Raw genomic sequence first — 19899 nt, 5'->3', positions numbered from 1 at the left:
TATCATTATATTCTCCACATCACTTTCTACTTTGGTTCTACAGTGAGTGTGCTGGTCTTTACCAATCTAGCGAATGTCTTTGTCCTTCTCTGATCCTAGGCGTTAAAGCCAATCAGTGGCAGCATCTGTCACTTTTTTTGACCAAATGAAAAAAATCAAGTGGGTTTTTCCTGTGGTATTGTTTTTGGAACTGTAATCTTTTAAATTCAGCATTTATTTTTTTTTAAATTACTTAATATCAGATACTGGGATAGGTAGGGAAACAATGACTAATTATCTTTTGTGACTTTTAGGAACTCTAATTTTAGCAAGTTATTTATGAGCTGTTCATGGACCATCCTTTATGTAGTTTGAAAGAGAGATTCCTGGTCTGTATTAAAGCCCAATAATAATTTAATATGTGAGGAATACTAACAGCTCACTTAGGAAATGAACCCTTCTTGGTAAAATAATCTTTTGCATAAATTCTGCTCTGTGTTGGTAGAACTTGATTGATTTACAACAGTATCAGCTCAGAAGGCATTCACTGATTGCCTGGGTGCTGTGGGCAATAGAGAGAGAGACCCTACCTCCTCTTGTTGACAGTGTAGAAAGGCAGCTGACACCTTTCTTAAGAGAGGGAAGATTAGAGAGGAGAGGAGGGCACAGGGAACGGGGAGATTTCTTTGGGCTGAAGAAGTTGGGGAAAATGTCACAGAGATGAGATTTGAGCTAAGCCTTGAATTCTTGTGTGTGTGTGTGTGCGCACACACGCATGTGAGACAGAGTGACAGACTTCCTTCCTCTTACAGTGCCACTCTGGGTTTAAATCTCGAGATAAATTAACCACAGAAGAAAAATCAGTTATACAAAATACTGCGAATAGTGAGAGCAACCGAATTTGTGTCCAGCGTGAATTCATTAGCATCGATGCAGAGTCACTTTGGACTTTAGCTGGTTATTCCCCAGTCTTTTATATGTAACATATTGGGCTCAGCTATAGGAAGTTTATGAACTTATCAGAAAAGGTGAAAGTTTTACTCATAATGAAAACTAGACAATTACTTTTTAGGGGAAAAACAGTGCAGAGCAAGGATATCATAAAATGGATTAGATCTTCTCACTCACCAATTGTAGAGAAAACTGCTCAACAGTCAAAAACCCTGGGTTAATTAAATAATGGGATCTGCTGAGAGTTGAATTGCCTTCTCCAACATGGATTTTGATTCACTTTATCCAAAACCAAACCTTTTCAGTTATAAGTAGATAATTTTATATATACAGGCTATAAATAGCACCATTAAATGTCTCTGCTGAATTTAAAGTGACAAGAGAACTTGTAGATTTCATTGATGAAAACGTGCACTCTATTAAATTATTTGAATCTTCATAGCAACACGTGGAGAAGGCAATGGCAACCCACTCCAGTACTCTCGCCTGGGACTACAGACCCTAGGGACTGTAGCCCACCAGGCTCTTCTGTCCATGGGATTCTCCAGGCAAGAAGCCTGGAGTGGGTTGCCATTTCCTTCTCCAGGGGATCTTCCTGACCCAAGGGTCGAACCTGCGTCTCTTATGTCTCCTGCATTGGCAGGTGGGTTCTTTACCACTAGCGCCACTTGGGAAGCCCCCTTTTCTTCCCATTTGCACTTAGCCAAGCAGGGGATCAATCCCTAAAAAACTAGATTGTAAGCATTAGTCAGTGGCCCCCTTATTGCAGGCAGTTAAATATAAGCAAATTCTACTACAGTATGAGATTCTGATTCTTTGGAACAGGATTTAATCCAAGTTGTCAGAGACCTATAATGAGAACGATCCAAGCTCTGCATTTGAGAAGCACAAAGAGCAGGATCCTACCTCCAGGTCTGTCAGAACACTCGGCCCCTGTAATGGAGGGACACATACGCAGTAATGAATGGGGACCGCAGGGCCTCCACGCTGAAACGGGCCTCTCACAGCCTCCGGGCAAATGAGCAGGCTGAGAGAGTGACACAGGGAGCACTGTGGTGGTCAGATGTCAAGTCTAATGCCTAAGTGCAGGTGCAGAGATGACTTTGCAGTTTTGGAAATTGGATTTGCCAGTAAGTGCTGAGTCTCTGAGTACCAGAGCAAATGCGCTCTGCTTCACTTCAGCTGAGTCACTGGAGAGGCAAGGTTCATTTCTCAGAAGAGACGGCACCACTGCCCATTATTAGCTCTGGATAAAATGAGATCAGCTCGACTCCACTACAGCCTCCCAGCAAGGCCCCGAGACAGTCGGCTCGCCCAGCCCTGGTGCAGAACGCGATGCTGGGCATAGCCAAGGCCCTTGATGGGGTCTCATCACTTTAAGTTCCCAAAGCCACCACCAGAAACCTCTAGAAACGTCTCCTTGGCTCCTGGACTCAACCCTGAAAACTGCACTTCTGTGTGTGGGTCCTGTTACAAAGACCTCCACCTCTTTTGGAGTCGAGCTCTTGCCCTGCCCATGTCTGGGGTGGAAGTGGGCAGGCACAGATAGTTCCTGATGGAGTCACTATCTTGTACTGGAGGAGAAGAACCAGAAAAGGATACTTCTGAATTTTGTTTAAATAATGAGGTAAACCACCTTCTGTCATTAAAGTGCCATTTGGGAAATAAATTTTCAGATAATCATTCTTCTTGAGATTTAGTAATGACACTCATTCCTGAATATAGAAATTCCAGAGATGGGTATATACCAGGAATGCTGACTGCATTCAAGGGGCTTTTAAGTTGCTTCATGAGCTTGTAGAGCTGGTAATCCTCTTCCTGTCTCCTCTCCTTCTTAACGAGCTGAGTACATGTCACATTAACGGCTGGTCTGGGTTTCTCATTCCTGAAAAATACTTGAGCAGAACATTTTCCCAGACGTTTCTCACCTTCCTGAAATAAAGATTTTGGAATTAAAAAGGATGGTTCCTCATCACTTCGCACCCACCCCAACATACAAACACAAGACCGGGGAGCTCCCTGTACATGGCAGGTATGCCCTGGCCTGCATATGTAATGGTCTGCTTTGTAGAGTGTGGTTTTGGGGCTCACACTGAACACAACAATCTTCGCCTTTGCTGTCTTTTAAATTCCTGCTTTCTGATGGTGCCCTTAGGAAAGAAGGCTGGGCCTTTTCCAAAGAAATACTCACTGACAGCTGTGAGTGCTGCTCAACTCAAAACTCTAGGACAGGTACTTTGCTCTCTGGGACCAATGTAATGCTCAGTTGGAGCTCAAGCTTGCAAACTTTGACCAAGAGGAAGCTGATCTCCATGAACACAAGTGACAATACCATCATGCTGCCAGATGAATTTGGTCCTCCTACTCCAATTTTACAGATTAAGACTCACGTTTAAAGAGGAACCTCCTCCATGTGTCACAGCTAGTAGGTAAGTGGTCAGCCAGGACCTGAGCTGTATCTGATGCTGGGGCCCTAGCTCTGTGAGAGCCCCAAGATCTAATCTGGAAGAAGGAGAAGCACAAACCACCCCAGTGGTGCTGCTCCAACTACCCACGTGACTGAGGGCTGTCGGCTTATACTCACATTGAAACCTGGACACACTGAGTGTTCTGGGATCTCCCCCAGAGACACGTGGAGCTGGGTAGCTGGATGCTTTAAGTAGACGTCAAGTGCACGACTCATTTCTGGGACAGTTCTTTACTCTTTTAGGTCACTGATTCCTTAATCTAACAATAAAAGCCAAGGAACTGCTTCCCAGAAAAATGTATGTTCATTCAAACCATCCACTGGGTCTTTGATTTGAGGAAGTTCATGGCCCGAGTTAACTCCTGTAACAACTTGGTCAGTTGACCAAGTTCTTTTCCCTTTTACAGTCATTTGAACTGGGCAGAGTCCCAGTTAAAACAACCAGAAAAAAAAAAGCCCACAAACAAATTGTAATCAAGATTAGATTTACCTAATAAGCTCCCCCTCCTAGAACTAAAGCCCAAAACCCCACAAAAACTGCAATAGGCTTTCCTAATCATCAGTGCCATGCAGCGAAATGGTGAAGGGAGCATTCCAGAAGAGGCTTATCAAGGGCAAAAGACAGGGCTGGCACGTGGGCTCTTGATGTCAAAGCTATTTCCAAGGCAGCAGAAACGAAATGGGTGTTGTCCTCTTTTATTTTTCTCCCCCTCCACCCAGTTGGCCCCACAGAATCAAAGCAGTTGCCTGAAGATGAAAGAACTCTCCTCAGCCCCTCATCAGCTCCCCATGCCCTTCAGAGAAGCACAGCAGGTCAAAATAATCTAGTAGTCATTTTCCCTTTCGCTTTAACTGAACACCTCCACTGGCAACACAGAAACCAAAAGCACCCTCCTTATGCTTTAAGAAAATGTTAATTCTTAGGTTAATAAGCAAAGTTGGTGTACTGTTGTCTGGTCAGCTCTGAATACTGCGAAGCTTTCTTCCAGAAGCCTCCACTGGAGGGGCCCTGCCTTCTCTGAAGCGCTGCCTCCCTGAGACACCTTGGTGCTGCCTGCCCACCCTTGCTGCCCTGACTCAGAGCCACATAGAGGGATTTGGCTGCTCCCTCCACCCAGGTTCTGGTTGATGCCTCCCAGCTCGGCCCAGCCCTGGGAAGTTCATCCAGCTCTGATTTCTGTCTGAATCTCCTGTTTACTCTCTTCTTGACAGCAGAGGAAAGGAAACTTGGAGAATCATGGCCTGCTGGGTCACAACTGGAGAGGCTGAAGGTGCCTGCGGCGTGACAGGCTGCTCTGGGTTACAGAATACCTCTGTTCAGGGCAGCTCCCGGAGATGGTCTCCTGCTACGCCAGTCCACTAACGAGAAATGTCACCAGCTGACAGGAAAAGAGCAGGCTGACATTTAGAAGTGAGTCACTCCAGGGATTCTGAGATGTGAGGGAGGGGCAGCAGATGCTAGGGTGCGAAACACTTGCCTAACGACAAAGATGGCTGTGTGGACTGTTAAAAGCAACCCTGTTTAAGGTCATGAAGTTGTCCTGCCAAGCTCTAGTCTTCGATTCTTGAGAACAAATAGAAAATGAAGCATGACGGGAAAACACACACACACAGGTAAATCTCCAGGCCTCTATATACAGGTTTGATCAAAAAGTCTGTTCATCTATTATGGAAAACTCCAAATGAACTTCTTGGCCAATCCAATATTAAGATTCTCAGTTAAAAAAAAAATCCATAAAAGTTGCTAATGGGACACTTCACGAACCATGGCAGCTTACCTCTGCACTGTAGAATTCTGTGGTAAACACCAGGTCAAATTTATATTCCTTCTTCTGATTAACCTGAAACACAGAAATGGAATTTTAGCCAAGTGCAAGTTCTGTTAATGGAAATCAAACCTGAATATTCATTGGAAGGACTGATTATGAAGTTGAAGCTTCAATATTTGGCCACCTGATGCAAAAAGTCAACTGATTGATAAAGTCCCTGATGCTGGGAAAGATTGAAGGCAGGAGGAGAAGGAGACAACAGAGGACGAGATGGTTGGATGGCATCACCAACTCAATGGACACGAGTTTGAGCAAGCTCCGGGAGAGGTGAAGGACAGGGAAGCCTGGCGTGCTGCAGTCCATGGAATCACGAACAGTCAGACAAGACTCAGCAACGGAACAACAACAACCGCTTACTCCTTGGGATAACATGACGTGCAAGTGGAAGCTGTAGCACTTACACCTGAATAAAATCGATTTTTTTTTTTTAACCAGGAGAAAAGATCTCAAATTTTGGTCTGGTTATGCCACTCTGCTTGCTGATTTGACAGCTGCTTACAAACAGGAAGGTTGAGAGGGGGAAACTGGTCCTGACACTAGAAGTTGGCTTTGTGGGAGCAGCTAGATGAGAAACAGATGTGAGCACACAGGGTTGAGGAGAGGGTTCCTTCCTTCCCCAACCATCGGTGCCCCTCCATGCCCTGTGCTGGGCACCGGGCCTCAGCAGCTCCCCCTCCTGCCACTTACAGTTGAAAACAGGATCCGGCGACAAAGATGCACCCAGTAATAAATGATGGGTTTTCAGATGGTGGTAAGTGAAGAGACAGTGGTAGTTAAGGAAGGCGTCTGGGGGAGGAGCCCTCAGCTGAGGTCAAAGGGACAGTGCGGAAGCAGCACCCAGACGCAGGGTGCGCAGAGTGGATCTACACGAGAGGCCTGAGGTGGGAGAGCTCTGTGATGGGCTGAGCCTGGGGCAGGGTGAGTTACCACGGCAATCATGGTCTCCACTTTGGAGCTTTCACGAGTAGGCATGCTTCTAAACTTTGGAAATGCATATTTAGCCTTTTTAAACCTTTGAACTGATTCCAATGCAGAGCTTTAGAGAATACATGTCCATATCACTGAAGACCATTAGACTGTTCAGAAGAACTTTGTTATTGGCCATCATTTTTTTTTAAAGAGCACAATGATCATTCAGTAAAAGGAATGTTTTCTAGAGAAGAAAAGGAGCTTCTGCCACCCGGAGCTGAAGTTATTCCACACAGTGTTAAGTTATTCAGGAAACAGCCATTTCCCTTTCGTGGGAGGTGGGGGTGAGGCGGAAACACAGCCGCACGGGATCTTAGTTCCCCAACCAGGGATCGAACTCAGGTCCCCCTGCAGTGGAAGCAGAGTCTTAACCACTGGACAACCAGGGAATTCCCTCCGTTTCCTGTGAACTTCAGCCCAGGAACACAAAAACCAAGCATGGTTATTTTAAGTAGACAAGATATCATCCATTTCTATCACAGAGTTTAAAAAAAAATAAATTCTGGGAAACTGGAGAATGGAGAGTGAGGATTCTATGGCAATTGTTTATATAAGGAATATTTAAATGTGTGGATGTATAGATATTGCTGGGGGTCAAGGGGCACCCAGAGCCCATGCATGAGAGCTGTTTGCTTAGGGCTCATTTTCAATCTCGAAACAAGTTCTGGTGGAAGCTGAAACACTGATTTCATTAGATATTCATACAAATTACAAAATTCATACACACGTGTCTGTCTTCTCAGCCATTCACTGTTGGCCACCTGGTATGCCAGGCACCAGGGAGATACAAGGAAATTAAACATCCTGTCCAGCCTGACTGGAAACTTGCGCCCTGTGTGGAAAGGGTACATCAACAGCCACGCAGTGCAGCTCTCCTATGCGGCCAGAGCGGCATGTATGCTGGGCGCTTGCTCTAGGGAGGCTTTCTAGAGCAAAGGGGAGCCAGGCAAAGAAGTGGGAAGGGAGGGCAGGGGCTGGCGTTTCAGGGAAGGCTGCAAAGCTAGGGAAAAGGCTGTCTGGGGATGTTGGCGCAAGGTCACGAAAGCATTTTTTGTAAAGAGGACTTGGAACTTGATCCCAAAGTATGTGGGAACCCCAGTAAAGTAAACATATTGCAGCGCTCCGGCTGTTGTGCAGAGTAAAGCGCGACAGAGTTTAGATGGTGCCTTGGTCAGGGTAAAAGTCCAGTGCTCACTATTTGTATTGTTATTAAAACCTGTTCAAACCCACAGCTAACATCATACTCAATAGCGAAAAGCTAAAAGCATTTCCTCTAAGATCAGGAACAAGACAAAGCTGTCCACTCTCGCCACATTTATTCAACATAGTTTTGGAAGTCCTAGCCACAGCAATCTGAGAAGAAAAAAATTAGAGGAATACAAATTGGAAAAGAAGTAAAACTGTCACTGTTTGTGGATGACATGATACTATACACAGAAAATCCTAAAGACGCCACCAGAAAATGACTAGAGCTCATCAGTGAATTTGGTAAAGTTTCAGGATACATGGAAATTCTCTGACGGTCCAGTGGTAGGGATTTGTGCCTTCACTGCAGAGGGCCCAGGTTCAATCCCTGGTTGGGGAACTAAGATCCTACAAGTCACATACGGTGGCACACCATCCCTCCCCGAAAAGCTGCAGTATACAATACACAGAAATCTTGCATTTCTACACACTAACAATGAAAGATCAAAAAAATAAGGAAACTATCCTAATCACAACTGCATCAATGCAATCCCTATCAATTACCAATGGCATTTTTCATAGAACAAAAATTTTTGTAATTTGTAGGGAAACACAAATGACCTTGAATAGCAAAGCAATCCTGAGAAAGAAAAATGGAGCTGGAGGAATCAGGCTCCCTGATCTGAAACTACACTACAGGTACCTTCCCTGGTGGTCCAGTGGTTAGGAATCCACCTTCCAGGGCAGGGGACAAGCGTTCAATTGCTGGTCGGGAAACTGGGATCCCACATGCTGTGGAGCAACTAAGCCTATGCACTGCAGCTACTGAGCCCACATGCCACAGCTCGAAAAGCCCACACAGAATTAAAAGAATTAATCTTCAAAATGCACAAGCAGCTCATATAGCTCAATATCAAAAAAAACAAACAGCTCAACCAAAAACTGGGCAGAAGATCTAAATAGACATTTCTCCAAAGAAGACATACAGATGGCCAAAAAGCACATGAAAAGATGCTCAATGTTGTTAATTATTAGAGACACGCAAATGAGTGTTCACCTCACACTGGTCGGAATGGCCATCATCAAAAAGTCTACAAACAATAAATGCTGGAGAGGGTATGGAGAAAAGGAAACCCACCTGTAAATGTTGGTGGGAATATAAACTGGTGCAGCCACTATGGAGAACAGTATAGGGATTCCTATAAAAACCAAAAACAGAACTACCATATGACCCAGCAATCCCACTACTGGGCATATACCCAGAGAAAACCCTAATCTGAAAAATACCTGCACCTCAGTGTTCACTGCAGCACTGTTTACAAAGCGACCTCAATGTCCATCAACAGAGGAATGGGGAAGACGTGGCACATACACACAGTGGACTACTACTCAGCCATGAACAGAAGGAAATACTATCATTCACTGCAACGGGGATGGACCTAGAGATCGCCATACTGAGTGAAGTAAGTCAGGGAAAAACAAATATCATACGATATTGCTTGTATGTGGAATCTAAAAAATGATCAAAATGAACCTATTTACAAAACAGAAATAGTCACAGATGTAGACAACAAGCTTATGGTCACCAAAGGGCACATGAGGAGAGAGGGATAATCTGGGAGACTGAGACTGACGTATTCATACTACTATATATAACTAATAAGAACCTACTGTGCAGCACATGGAATTCTTCCCAATACTCTATAATCACCTACAGGAGAAAGGAAGTTTAAAAAGAGTGGATATATGCATATGTATAACTGATTTTCTGTGCTATATGGCAGAAGCTAACACAACATTGTAAATCAACTATACTCCAATAAAAATTAACCGAAAAAAATCACATCAGGGAGAGCTAGAACTGTGCTGGGAAGTAGGGTCTGGCCCAAGGATGAGACTATGGAAGGCTGAGATCCAGACTCCATTTAGCTTGTGCTGCACTCAATATGCCAGCAAATTTGGAAAACTCAGCATTGGCCACAGGACCGGGAAAGGTCAGTTTTCATTCCAATCCCAAAGAATGTGTAAACTACCCCACAACTGCACTCATTTCACATGCTAGCAAGGTAATGCTCAAAATCCTTCAAGCTAGTCTTCAACAGTATGTGAACTGAGAACATCCAGATGTACAAGCTGGGTTTAGACAAGGCAGAGGAACCAGAGATCAAATTGCCAACATCTGTTGGATCATAGAAAAGGCAAGGGAATTCCAGAAAAACATCTACTTCTGCTTTATTGACTATGGTAAAGCCTTTGACTGTGTGGATCACGACAAACTGTGGAAAATTCTTAACAGAGATGGGAATACCCGACCACCTTACCTGCTTCCTGAGAAAGCTGCATGCAGGTCAAGAAGTAACAGTTAGAACCGGATATGGAACAACAGACCGCTTCAAACATCAGCCTAGTGTGCTACGGTTCATGGGGTGACACAGTCAGCCATGACCAAGCGACTGAAAAACAACAGCTTGTTTTTACTTTGGTTTTCTCCTGTCTGGAGCTTGCAGAGAACGAGCAAGGCTGTATATTGTCACCGTGCTTATTTAACTTATATGCAGAGTACATCATGCGAAATGCTGGGCTGAATGAAGCACAAGCTGGAATCAAGATTGCCGGAGAAATATCAATAACCTGAGATACGCAGATGACACCATGCTTATGGCAGAAAGCAAAGAGGATCTAAAGAGCTTCTTGATGAAAGTGAAAGAGGAGAGTGAAAAAGATGGCTTAAAACTCAACATTCAAAAAACTAAGATTATGGCAGCCAGTCCCATCACTTCATGACAAATAGGTAGGGGAAAAAAATGGAAACAGTGACAAGATTTTATTTTCTTGGACTCCAAAATCACTGCAGATGGTGACTGCAGCCATGAAACTAAGACACTGGCTCCTTGGAAGAAAAGCTATGACAAACCTAGACACTGTATTAAAAAGTGGAGACATTACTTTGCCAACAAAGGTCTATAGTCAAAGGTTTGGTTTTTCCAGAAGTCATGTATGGAAAAGTTGGACCATAAAGAAGGCTGAGCGGCAAAGAATTGATGTTTTCAAACTGTGGTGTCGGAGAAGACTCTTGAGAGTCCCTTGGACTGCAAGGAGATCCAACCAGTCCATCCCAAAGGAAATCAGTCCTGAATATTCACTGGAAGGACTGATGCTGAATCTGATGCTACAATACTTTGGCCACCTGATGCAAAGAGCTGACTCACTGGAAAAGACCCTGATGCTGGGAAAGATCGAGGGCAGGAAGAAAAGGGGACTACAGAGGATGAGATGGTTGGATGGCATCATCAACTCAATGGACAATAGTTTGAGCAAACTCTGGGAGATAGTGAAGGACAGGGAAGCCTGCAGTGCTGCAGTTCATGGGGTCACGAAGAGTCAGACACAACTGAGCAACTGAAAAACAACCATTTCTTTTTACTTTGGTTTTCTCCTGCCTGGAGCTCACAGAGAACCGTTAAAGAGTATAAATGGGACCTGCATGAAGGTAGCTGAACAAGGTGCCCCATACATCTGTCTCCAAGTCTCCTCAACACCTGACCTGAGTTAGAAGAACACATAGAACACTCCCCTAAGCCACGCGGACACCAACAGCTGAGACTCACAGAGGCAGCAGTTCCGTGTGCTGGCAGGTCTAAGGCTTGACCTGCTTGCTGCGCCAGCCCTGTAGACCTCCCACCTGCTCCACGCATGGCCTAGGAGTCTGCCCTTCACCTCCACTCAGGGGTCTGGGGTCAGCCCCCTTCACAGGAGTCAGGATGCCCCTCAGGCTGCTATCTGGGGGTCAGCACCACAGGTGCTAAGAAGAGGAGAGGTCAGCAGAGTTGGTGGTACCACCTTCATGCTCCAGGACATGGAAGAAGGCCAGGAAGCAGCTGGATGTCATAAAAGGAGATTCAGTGGAGGTGGTGGTTGAAGCCGTGGCATTTCCTGTCATACCCCCGGGAAGGTAATACTGAGAATAATCTTAAGGACCACCCACCTTTCCATAACTAATAAACTGGACACACTTGTTTGCTATCCACAGAAATTCACAAAAGCCTGCTATAACCTTGATATAATTGTGCATATTTCAAATAGAGTACTTAAGATATTATTTAACTCTGTAATTTTTTTTTGAAAACACATGGAGGCTAAATGAGGAGCGGTTACAGAGTCCAAGCTCGCTCTGCTCACCATAAGATGAGTCAGTGAATCCTAGACGAGGTGTTGGGATCAGGAAGGGATTTTATTCAGGAGCCGGCTGACTGAGAAGATGGCAGGCTAGCATCTCAAAATAACCATCTTTTGGGGCCTGGCTGGCAGGTTCTTTTATGGATCAGAGATGGGGGGCCGGGGGGAGATGAGGAAACAAAGTAAAAAGCTATTCAATCCTTGTAAATGTGCCCTGGAATGGCAAGCCTCGGGCAGGGCCATGTTTTTGCCTCACTTCCTTCACAGGTGGGCGGCTCAGGTTACTTCCCTGAGGCAGACCACCATATATGCTTATAACAATAAAAGCTGCAAAATAAAGGTTAAAGTCGCAAGAGCAGATCCAGAGTAAATTCAAAATTAACCCTTCCCAGTTACAGCATCAGTACCTACTCTTTGCGGGGAAAGAAACACCTGGAGTTACCAAGGCTGTGAGCTGAGTCAGGATGGAGCTGTCCTTTTGAAGAGTAATTTTCCTTCCCGATTTGCTAATCAGGCACTCTTAAGAACATCAGCAAGAACATCTACATTTTGTCCCAAACAGGATTTTTATATTTGTGGTTGTACTTTATCATTTATCAAGACTCAGTCCCTTTATCTCCCCTAAAGCCCTCTCCCGGCTCCCTTCCTCTGAGTCACCAGTTCCTCTGAGGCCACGTGGCTGGTTCTCCAGAGATAATAAGGTGGCAGCCTTGGAAGACCAGTCAGGGCCATCTGGGGTAAGTGTCTCACGCTCCTCAGGCCACTTTAGGGCTGTGTATTCCCTTGGCTGTCTCTGATTAAACTATCCTGTGATGAAGAGGTCTCTGTAGTTCAACATGCACCCCAGGAGTTCCTAACGTGAAACAGGGCTGGGAGCAGGAGGACAGGGAAGAGACTGTCACAGCTGCCCTCAGGGCAGTCAGGGCACAGGAGAAGGACTTCAAATAGTTCACGGTACAGCTGATTATGTGGTCATGGATGACTTAGGAGCTATGAAAGGATAACTGGAGAAGTGATCTAGTCTGGGGGCCAGAAAAGTGACATTTAAGCTGAACTCTGAAGTTAGGAAGGAATTAACTTTGGGGATGTCAGAATCATGGTATGTATGGACATGTTCATTCGTGTCTGACTCTTTGAGACCCCACGGGTTGTAGCTCACCAGGCTCCTCTGTCCATGAGATTTCCCAGGCAAGAATACTGGATAGCCATTCCGTTCTCCAGGGGACCTTCCTGACCCAGGGATCAAACCTGCCACGTTGTAAAGCAGATTCTTTACCATCTGTGCCATCTGGGAAGCAGGATGACTGTGAGTGGCTGGCAAACATTCCACAGGGAAGGATGTGGGATGAACCAAGGTGGGGATGGCAGAAATGCAGGGAAGTGTATGGTGGACAGATGTGGATGTGAACTCGCAGGCCAACATGGTCAGCCAAATACATTATTCAAGGTCAGAAATAATCACTAGAATTCACAGTTTGTGTTAGGACAACGTTATTAAATCTACCATCATTTAAAGGATGCTTATATTTATAGAACAATAACATATACCCTCTAGGGCCTGTGCTGGGTGTGGCTCTAAGCATATCACATGTCTTACCTGGGTTAACAGAGCTCTGAAGGCCTGAACACAAGTGAGTAATTATGAGACGCAGCTAAAGAAGCAGGGAGGGACCACTGCGCAACTGTGACATTGGCAATGAATGAGAAAGTGCATAAGGCCAACCTGTTGGCCAGGGCTGGGGGTTCATGGCTGGTGGGAGGTAGCCCGGTGCAGCCCGGCTGGGGGGCAGTCTGAATGACTCAGTCAAATCAAGATTATGCATGCTTTTATGATCCAATAACTACTTCCAGGTGTGTATCCCAGAGAAACGGTGATACTGTAACAGGGGACTTATGGGAGGATGCTCCTTGAGGCATTCTGTGTGCGGTGGGAAGTTGGAGATGATCTGCTGTGCCTCCCTGGGGGGTAGGCAGGTAGAATGGGGGTGCTACACAGAAGGGAAGGAGGAGAAGGGGGAGACAGAGGATGAGCTAGTTGGGCGGCATCACCGACTCGATGGACGTGAGTTTGAGCAAACTCCAGGAGATAGTGAAGGACAGGGAAGCCTGGCATGCTGCAGTCCATGGGGTCATAAAAACTGGACACAACTTAGCAACTGAACAACCACCACAGATTACAGCGGGGAGAGGTAGCCAACTAGCCATACTTAGAGCAACTAAGAGAGACCCTCAAGGCAGGAAGTGAAAACAGCAGACACAGGAAAATGCACAGCATACCACTTACGAAAATGTTTTAAATAAAAATTTGCACACACAGCAACAGTATCTCTCATAAGAACACTTACAGAGACTTCCCTGGTAGTCCAGTGACTGACTCAGTGTTCCCAATGCAGGGGGCATGCGGTTTGATCCCTGGTCAGGGAACTAGATCCCACAGGCTGCAACGAAGACCTGACGCAATCAAATTAAAGAGAAGAAAACAAAGACAGAAGAAGATACATCAGCCCTTCTCCAAGTTCCCCAAGGGAGGGGGATGAATGGTGTAGACAAAGAGAGTCGCCTACCTATCAGTAAACAAAAAATACTGCAGCCATAAAGCCCCTACAGTGAGCCCTGAGGGGGATTCAGGAAGGAGAAAAGCAGGACACTGGCCCTAAATAGTTGAGGTGTCTATCAAAGGAATGATTTCAATGAGCCCAGACTCCTGCATCTTCCTATACATATACAAGCTCTAAACTCTAACTTGAAATGTCTGTATTTGTGAATAACAGTAATCTTGTAATCTTTGGATATTTGACATTTTCCCCCCCAGAAAAAACTCCTACATCTCCAGGCTCCTCCCTCACCTCTTTGAAACAGCCCCTCAGCACAATCTGAGAGGCTGTATCCTGGGCTATAGTCCTCAGTGAGTCCACCAAAGAAAACAAACTTCTCAACTCTTAGGTTATGTATTTCTTCAGTTGACAGATCTGGTGGCCAATGAAGGGACCCAGGGCAGGCTTCTCTGCTTCACCAGGATCCGGAGCCGAGGTAGCAGCAGTGGCCTCTTAGTCCAGCCTGCCTCCTCAGAGAGAGTCGCAGTGAAAACGACAAGAAGAGGAGTGAGTTTTTTTTTCTTTCCCTTTCCTGACAACAAAGAAGACTAAGCACAACAGTGACCAGGCCTGAACATCCCCTAGCTTTTTTTTTTTTTTTTTTTTTACTTTAACTGCTAACTCTGCGGGTCTGCAAATAAGTTTGCTTTTCTGCCTTCTAACTCTGCAGTGGTGCTGTGTCAGCTGTGCTTAGCCACTGTGCTGTGACTGTGCTTAGTCACTCAGTCGTGTCCAACTCTTTGTGACCCCATGGACTGCAGCCCTCCAGGCTCCTCTGTCCTTGGGAATTTTGAACAAGGCAAGAATACTGGAATGGGCTGCCATGCCTCCTCCAGGGGATCTTCCCAACCCAGGGATCAAACTCAGGTCTTCTGCATTGCTGGCAGATTCTTTGCCATCTGAACCACCAGGGAAGCCCAATAATACTGGCATGGGTAGCCTATCCCTTCTCCAGGGGATCTTCCTGACCCAGGAATCGAATCGGGGTTTCCCTCATTGCAGGTGGATTCTTTACAAGTTGAGCTACCAGGGAAGCCCCTGCAGGAGCTATACTTCACACCTATTTTCCTTTGGCTCTATGCTAAATGCATCCTGGACCTGGTGTTTACCCCTACAACCCTCTTCCCCTTATAGTTCCTCTTTTTACAGAAGGCCACAGAGCCAGCCAACCGCCAGACTCAGTGACTGGGTTACTGACGCAGACTACGACTGTCTTTGAAACAATGCAAGAGGAAACAATCACGATGCTAACCCTTTTGTTCCTCACCGCCGACTCCTGACTGCGAGCCCTCATCTTACATAAGCCCCTAGACTCCTCATAGCGCAGGCTGCGGGGGAGGGGGGCGCACAGATCTTGAGGCATAAGCCTACTGCGTTCCCCTCTCCACCGGCTGAGAATTAAAGCCACCTTTCTACTTCCTCGAAGCTCTGTCTCTGTATCTTTTGTTTGGCTTCAGTGGGCAGAGAAAGCTAAGATTCTGGCCGGCAACAAGAGTACAGACAAATGTGGGTGAATCTCTCCTGGCTTGTAGCTCTCCCAGCAGTGGCTGAGGGTCCTAAGTTTTACTCGGTGGTGTTAACCTCCTCTTGCCTCCAAGATTATCCTGAAAACTTAGTTTCAAGAAGAGGTACTTGGGTTATCCTCAGTTGAAAGACACTCAGTAGGGTTGGACTATGTAATTAGGTGGGAAGCTCGCCTGTTGTTTTAACTTGGATTGGCTATTTTAATAGAGTTTTTCAGAATAAAATTGAAGATATCTCATGAGAGCTTTCAGCTCCAAGGAAGGAGATCTCCCAGTGGGCTTTCTCAGGCAATTGAGAAACTTGTGGGAGTGCTGGAAGCACGTCCTCATACCATGCAGCTGTCCCTATAGGGAAACCCACACATTTTAATTAAAAACTTGCTCTGCCAGGGATGAGCCTACGAGCTGGCCACTCAGCGACCGGAGCACTCAGAGTGGTCTTACACTACCAGAAGGAGAAACTGAGACACGTGAGAGCTGGATCGACTCTGGGGTGACATCTAGCGGAGTTAAGCTTGCAAACGGCACACAGGTCCGCGACAGGATTGCCACTAGCATTTTATCTGGGCAAACTGACTTTACAACGGGGACCAAAGCTTTCAAAACAAAAGAGCAATAGATGGCCAGCCTCCAACTAACACCCCAGCCAGGTTCATGTACAACACATATGGAAATTTAGACTTGCAAATACTCACTTGACTGGAAGAACTATACTAGGAGCTCTCAACCCAAAATGGTCAAATTGGGGCTCTTTTAACATTCTGAAACTCATTTTTAAGTGTGTATGCAGCTAGAAAGAGCCTACTCGATAAAATATCTTTTCAGAATTCAGAAACAAAAGCCCTTCTAGGAGAAACTTGCATTTCTCTCCCTGTGTCTTTAAGATGTAAATGCTCTACCTGATTTTCTTAAGCGTGTGTGTGTGTGTGTGTGTGTGTGTGTTGGCAGTTTGGTCTCTACCATCTGGAAGGTACACATATGGTGCACAACTGGCAACCCACGGAATAGACTGGGGTTCTGAGAAGACTTCGTCTGGCTGAGGCAACTCTCAGGGGCTTTTGTCACCCTAAGCTTTGTTGCATCTACCTGTACATCAAAGATCTTTCCTTTCTTAGACTTTCAGTTGTGTCTGACTCTTTGCCATCCATGGACTGTAGCCCACCAGGTTCCTCTGTCTGTGGAATTCTCCAGACAATACTGGAGTGGGTTGTCATTCCCTTCTCCAGGGGGGGCTTCCTGACCCAGGTAGTCTATAGGGACAAACTAAAATGGATATAGAAAGCTGTAGAAGAATTGTAGAAAGGCTGCTCTGACAAAGTTATTCTGTGCATGGTTCCGTTTGGATTGAATTTAATTAGGTAAGTAAATTTTGTTGTTGAGGGTGGGCTGGTGCAAGACTAGAGTTTGATTTTCTCTCTCTTTTATGAGAATAGAGTTTTCTTATGAACTATTTTTGGTTACAGATTGTGAGTTGCTCTGCCTTCTACATGATCTGTCATTTGCCTTAAATATCTTTTATTGTCTCTTTAGTTGAGTGAATAAGCATTGCTTCTGTGACCTATGATCCTATTTGATCAAGTGTTTAAAAACTTGACATTTTTAAAAAAAAGAACAAACTTCCCAAGTATCAAATTCTAATTAAGATTCTTTTGACCCCCAGCTAACTTTGGGATGTTTCAAAGGACCCCTGAAGCGTCCCGGAGAGATGAATTAGGTTTATCTGGCATGTTAAATTACATGGGTAGCACCATCAACTAAGTGTAGCAAAACCTTCTTATTTTATGGGTGAAAGTCAGTAATGTAGTCATTCCAAAAGTTATACAGAATTCCTAAAAATCTGATGTGCCCTAATACACTGTTATCAGTTATAATTCTAGTCATTATCTTTTAAAGGTTGTTCACCACAAAAGTAAGTTTCTTGTCAATTATATTGTGAACAGATCTTTAACCATGCCATTTTAAGTCTTTTGTCATTTATAGACAATCATTGTTTTACTCTAATGCTTTTACAAAATGAGGATTTTCAAGAGGATTCATAAAAAGAGCTTTTTGACAAATTTGTTTCTGATAACTTTGAGATCATACCACTGAACTCAGTAAGAAATTACAAAACTCTAATGGAAAACCTGATGACTTCATACAAATCAACTGGAATTACACAGAACTGAACGAATTGATAAATATGATTTACAATTTTATGACTTCTGAAATATTCTGATTTTTAATGTTTGTTTTCCAGAAAATCTTTCCTCTTATACTCTTTTTTATCTACAACAAGCTGATAAAATATACCTTTGTAAACAAAGGTGAAATATTTATCTTTTTCTCTCTACATGATCCTTCCAAAATTTGGCTTATCCAGCTGGCTCCCCTGTGAACTTGATGGCTTATTGCGACCAGATTACAACTAGTTACACTAATCATTGTTTTAATTTTTTCTCTTGCTGTTTTCAAATTATTTATGCCTTGTGTCTTTCTCTGCTGTATTTTATTAATGTTACTAGCTGTATTACCTATATTCTATTTCACAAGACTATTGTCTCTCTCATTACCCAATGTACAACCAGGCCACTGAAAAAAATTAATGATGGCTAAATGTCTTGAGGCAATTGATCACATATATAACTCTATATAAAATAACTGTAACAGTAAAATTCTAGATATGGGAAGAAGCAACAAGGGAAAACATTTCCTGGATGATAACTGACTAGTAAAACGGGCAATTCCGAGGATTTTAGATAATCAACAGGGCCTTGTCCAAAAAATTTAGCACACTGAGTAGCCTATCAACAGAATCCTCATCTGATCTAGGAATGAGCTTTCCTAGAGCCATGGGACAAACTGGTCATGAAATGCCTCCCAACTGTTGGTCAATTTAGGACCAAGAACAGGCACTGTGGACAAAGAATGCTGCCTGCCATTTCAGTAAACAAAGAATACTGCAGCCTTAAGACCCCAAAAGTGGACCCTGAGAGGAAACCAGGAGGGGAAAAACAGGATATTGCTCCTAGATAGTTAAGATGTTTATCAAAGGAATGATTTCAATGATCCCAGACTCCTGCATCTTCCCATACATAGAAAAGCACTAAAATCATTAACTTGAGGTCTCTGTTTTAGTGATCAGCAGTAATCTTTGGATGTTCAACCAAATATTTGTTTGTTCTTTTCCAGCAAAAACTCCTACATCTCCTAGCTCTTCCCTTACGTCTTTGGAACAGTCCCTCAGAGCAATCTGAGAAGCTGTATCTGGACTACAGTCCTCAGTAAGTCCACCGAATAAAACAAACCTCTCAACTTCCAGGTTCTGCTTTTGTTTGTTTGTTTGTTTTTTCAGTTGACAATGGGAAAGGGGATAAAAAAGAATAACCAATCATCAGAGAGGGGTCTCCAGGGAGCAAAGGTAATGAGGGTATTACTCCCTCAGCTTTGTGCCTGGGACCAACAAGTGCAAGAAGTCAAGTCCAAAGTAACTTGGTACGGATGTCTCCACCCTGGATCTTAAACTTCTGCTTTTGACCTGCATATTGGTGTGATCAGATCTGTGCGTGCAATAAACTGCTCACTGTCGTGATTTTGAATCTAGAGGCTCTGCACCTGGGATGCAGCCGAGGTCTCAAGTTCAGGTGGTCCTCCCTACACTTAGAGCACGTGTTGCTACACGTGGTACGTGGTACAAAGCACGTGGTTCAAAGCTAATCCATTCATTAAAAGATGTTTTTTTTAAAGCTGAACCTTTTTTAAGAGCCAGGTCTGTCGGGAAGGGGACAGGCAGGTCTGGCTTCCCTGATGTGAGGCGTGTTCCCACAGAGAGGATCTCAGGGCTCTGTTCCTCCCATCATCACGCTGCCAAAACTGCCCATCTGCGAACAGATTAGGAAGCTCCACAACCCTCTCTTAAAGCATGGCCTGGGGCACAGCACCTCATTCTAATCTTTTCCAGAATGAGGCTTTTTATATCAACAACAAATCAGTAAACAAAGCAATTGACCGTGTGGCTGTATAACCTGAAGGAATGAATTGGCAACTCTTTGCTACAGATTTCTAATTACATATAAAAGAGGACTTATTTACTATAGCCTAGAAGTAAATGCTTGTAGTCATGGACCACCAATGATGTGGTTCATGTTCTAACCAGTTTTTTTGTGTGTTCTGTAGATTTTTCTTGGTTTCTTGGTTTTTGTCCCCAAAGGCCATGAACAAGGATAGTCCCCCGCAGCCGCCCTCTC

The 19899-nt window shown here is 44.6% G+C and overlaps 1 protein-coding gene across 1 annotated transcript in view; it reads right to left on the bottom strand.

Moving 5' to 3' along the window:
* The window catches only part of RARRES1 (retinoic acid receptor responder 1), a 41926-nt gene that overhangs the window by 11326 nt on the left and 10701 nt on the right, over positions 1-19899 (bottom strand). Inside the window, exons 2-3 of the mRNA XM_027542614.1 lie at positions 5176-5238; positions 2679-2862 (exon numbers count right to left, since the gene is read on the bottom strand). Coding sequence (XP_027398415.1) covers positions 2679-2862; positions 5176-5238 — 247 coding nt within the window. The remainder of the gene's footprint in view (positions 1-2678; positions 2863-5175; positions 5239-19899) is intronic.

This window comes from Bos indicus x Bos taurus, chromosome 1 (genome assembly GCF_003369695.1).
Source record: "Bos indicus x Bos taurus breed Angus x Brahman F1 hybrid chromosome 1, Bos_hybrid_MaternalHap_v2.0, whole genome shotgun sequence".
Classification (NCBI taxonomy): Eukaryota; Metazoa; Chordata; class Mammalia; order Artiodactyla; family Bovidae; genus Bos; species Bos indicus x Bos taurus.
Note: the sequence above shows the minus strand (reverse complement) of the source record. Positions and strands in the feature narration are given on the sequence as shown.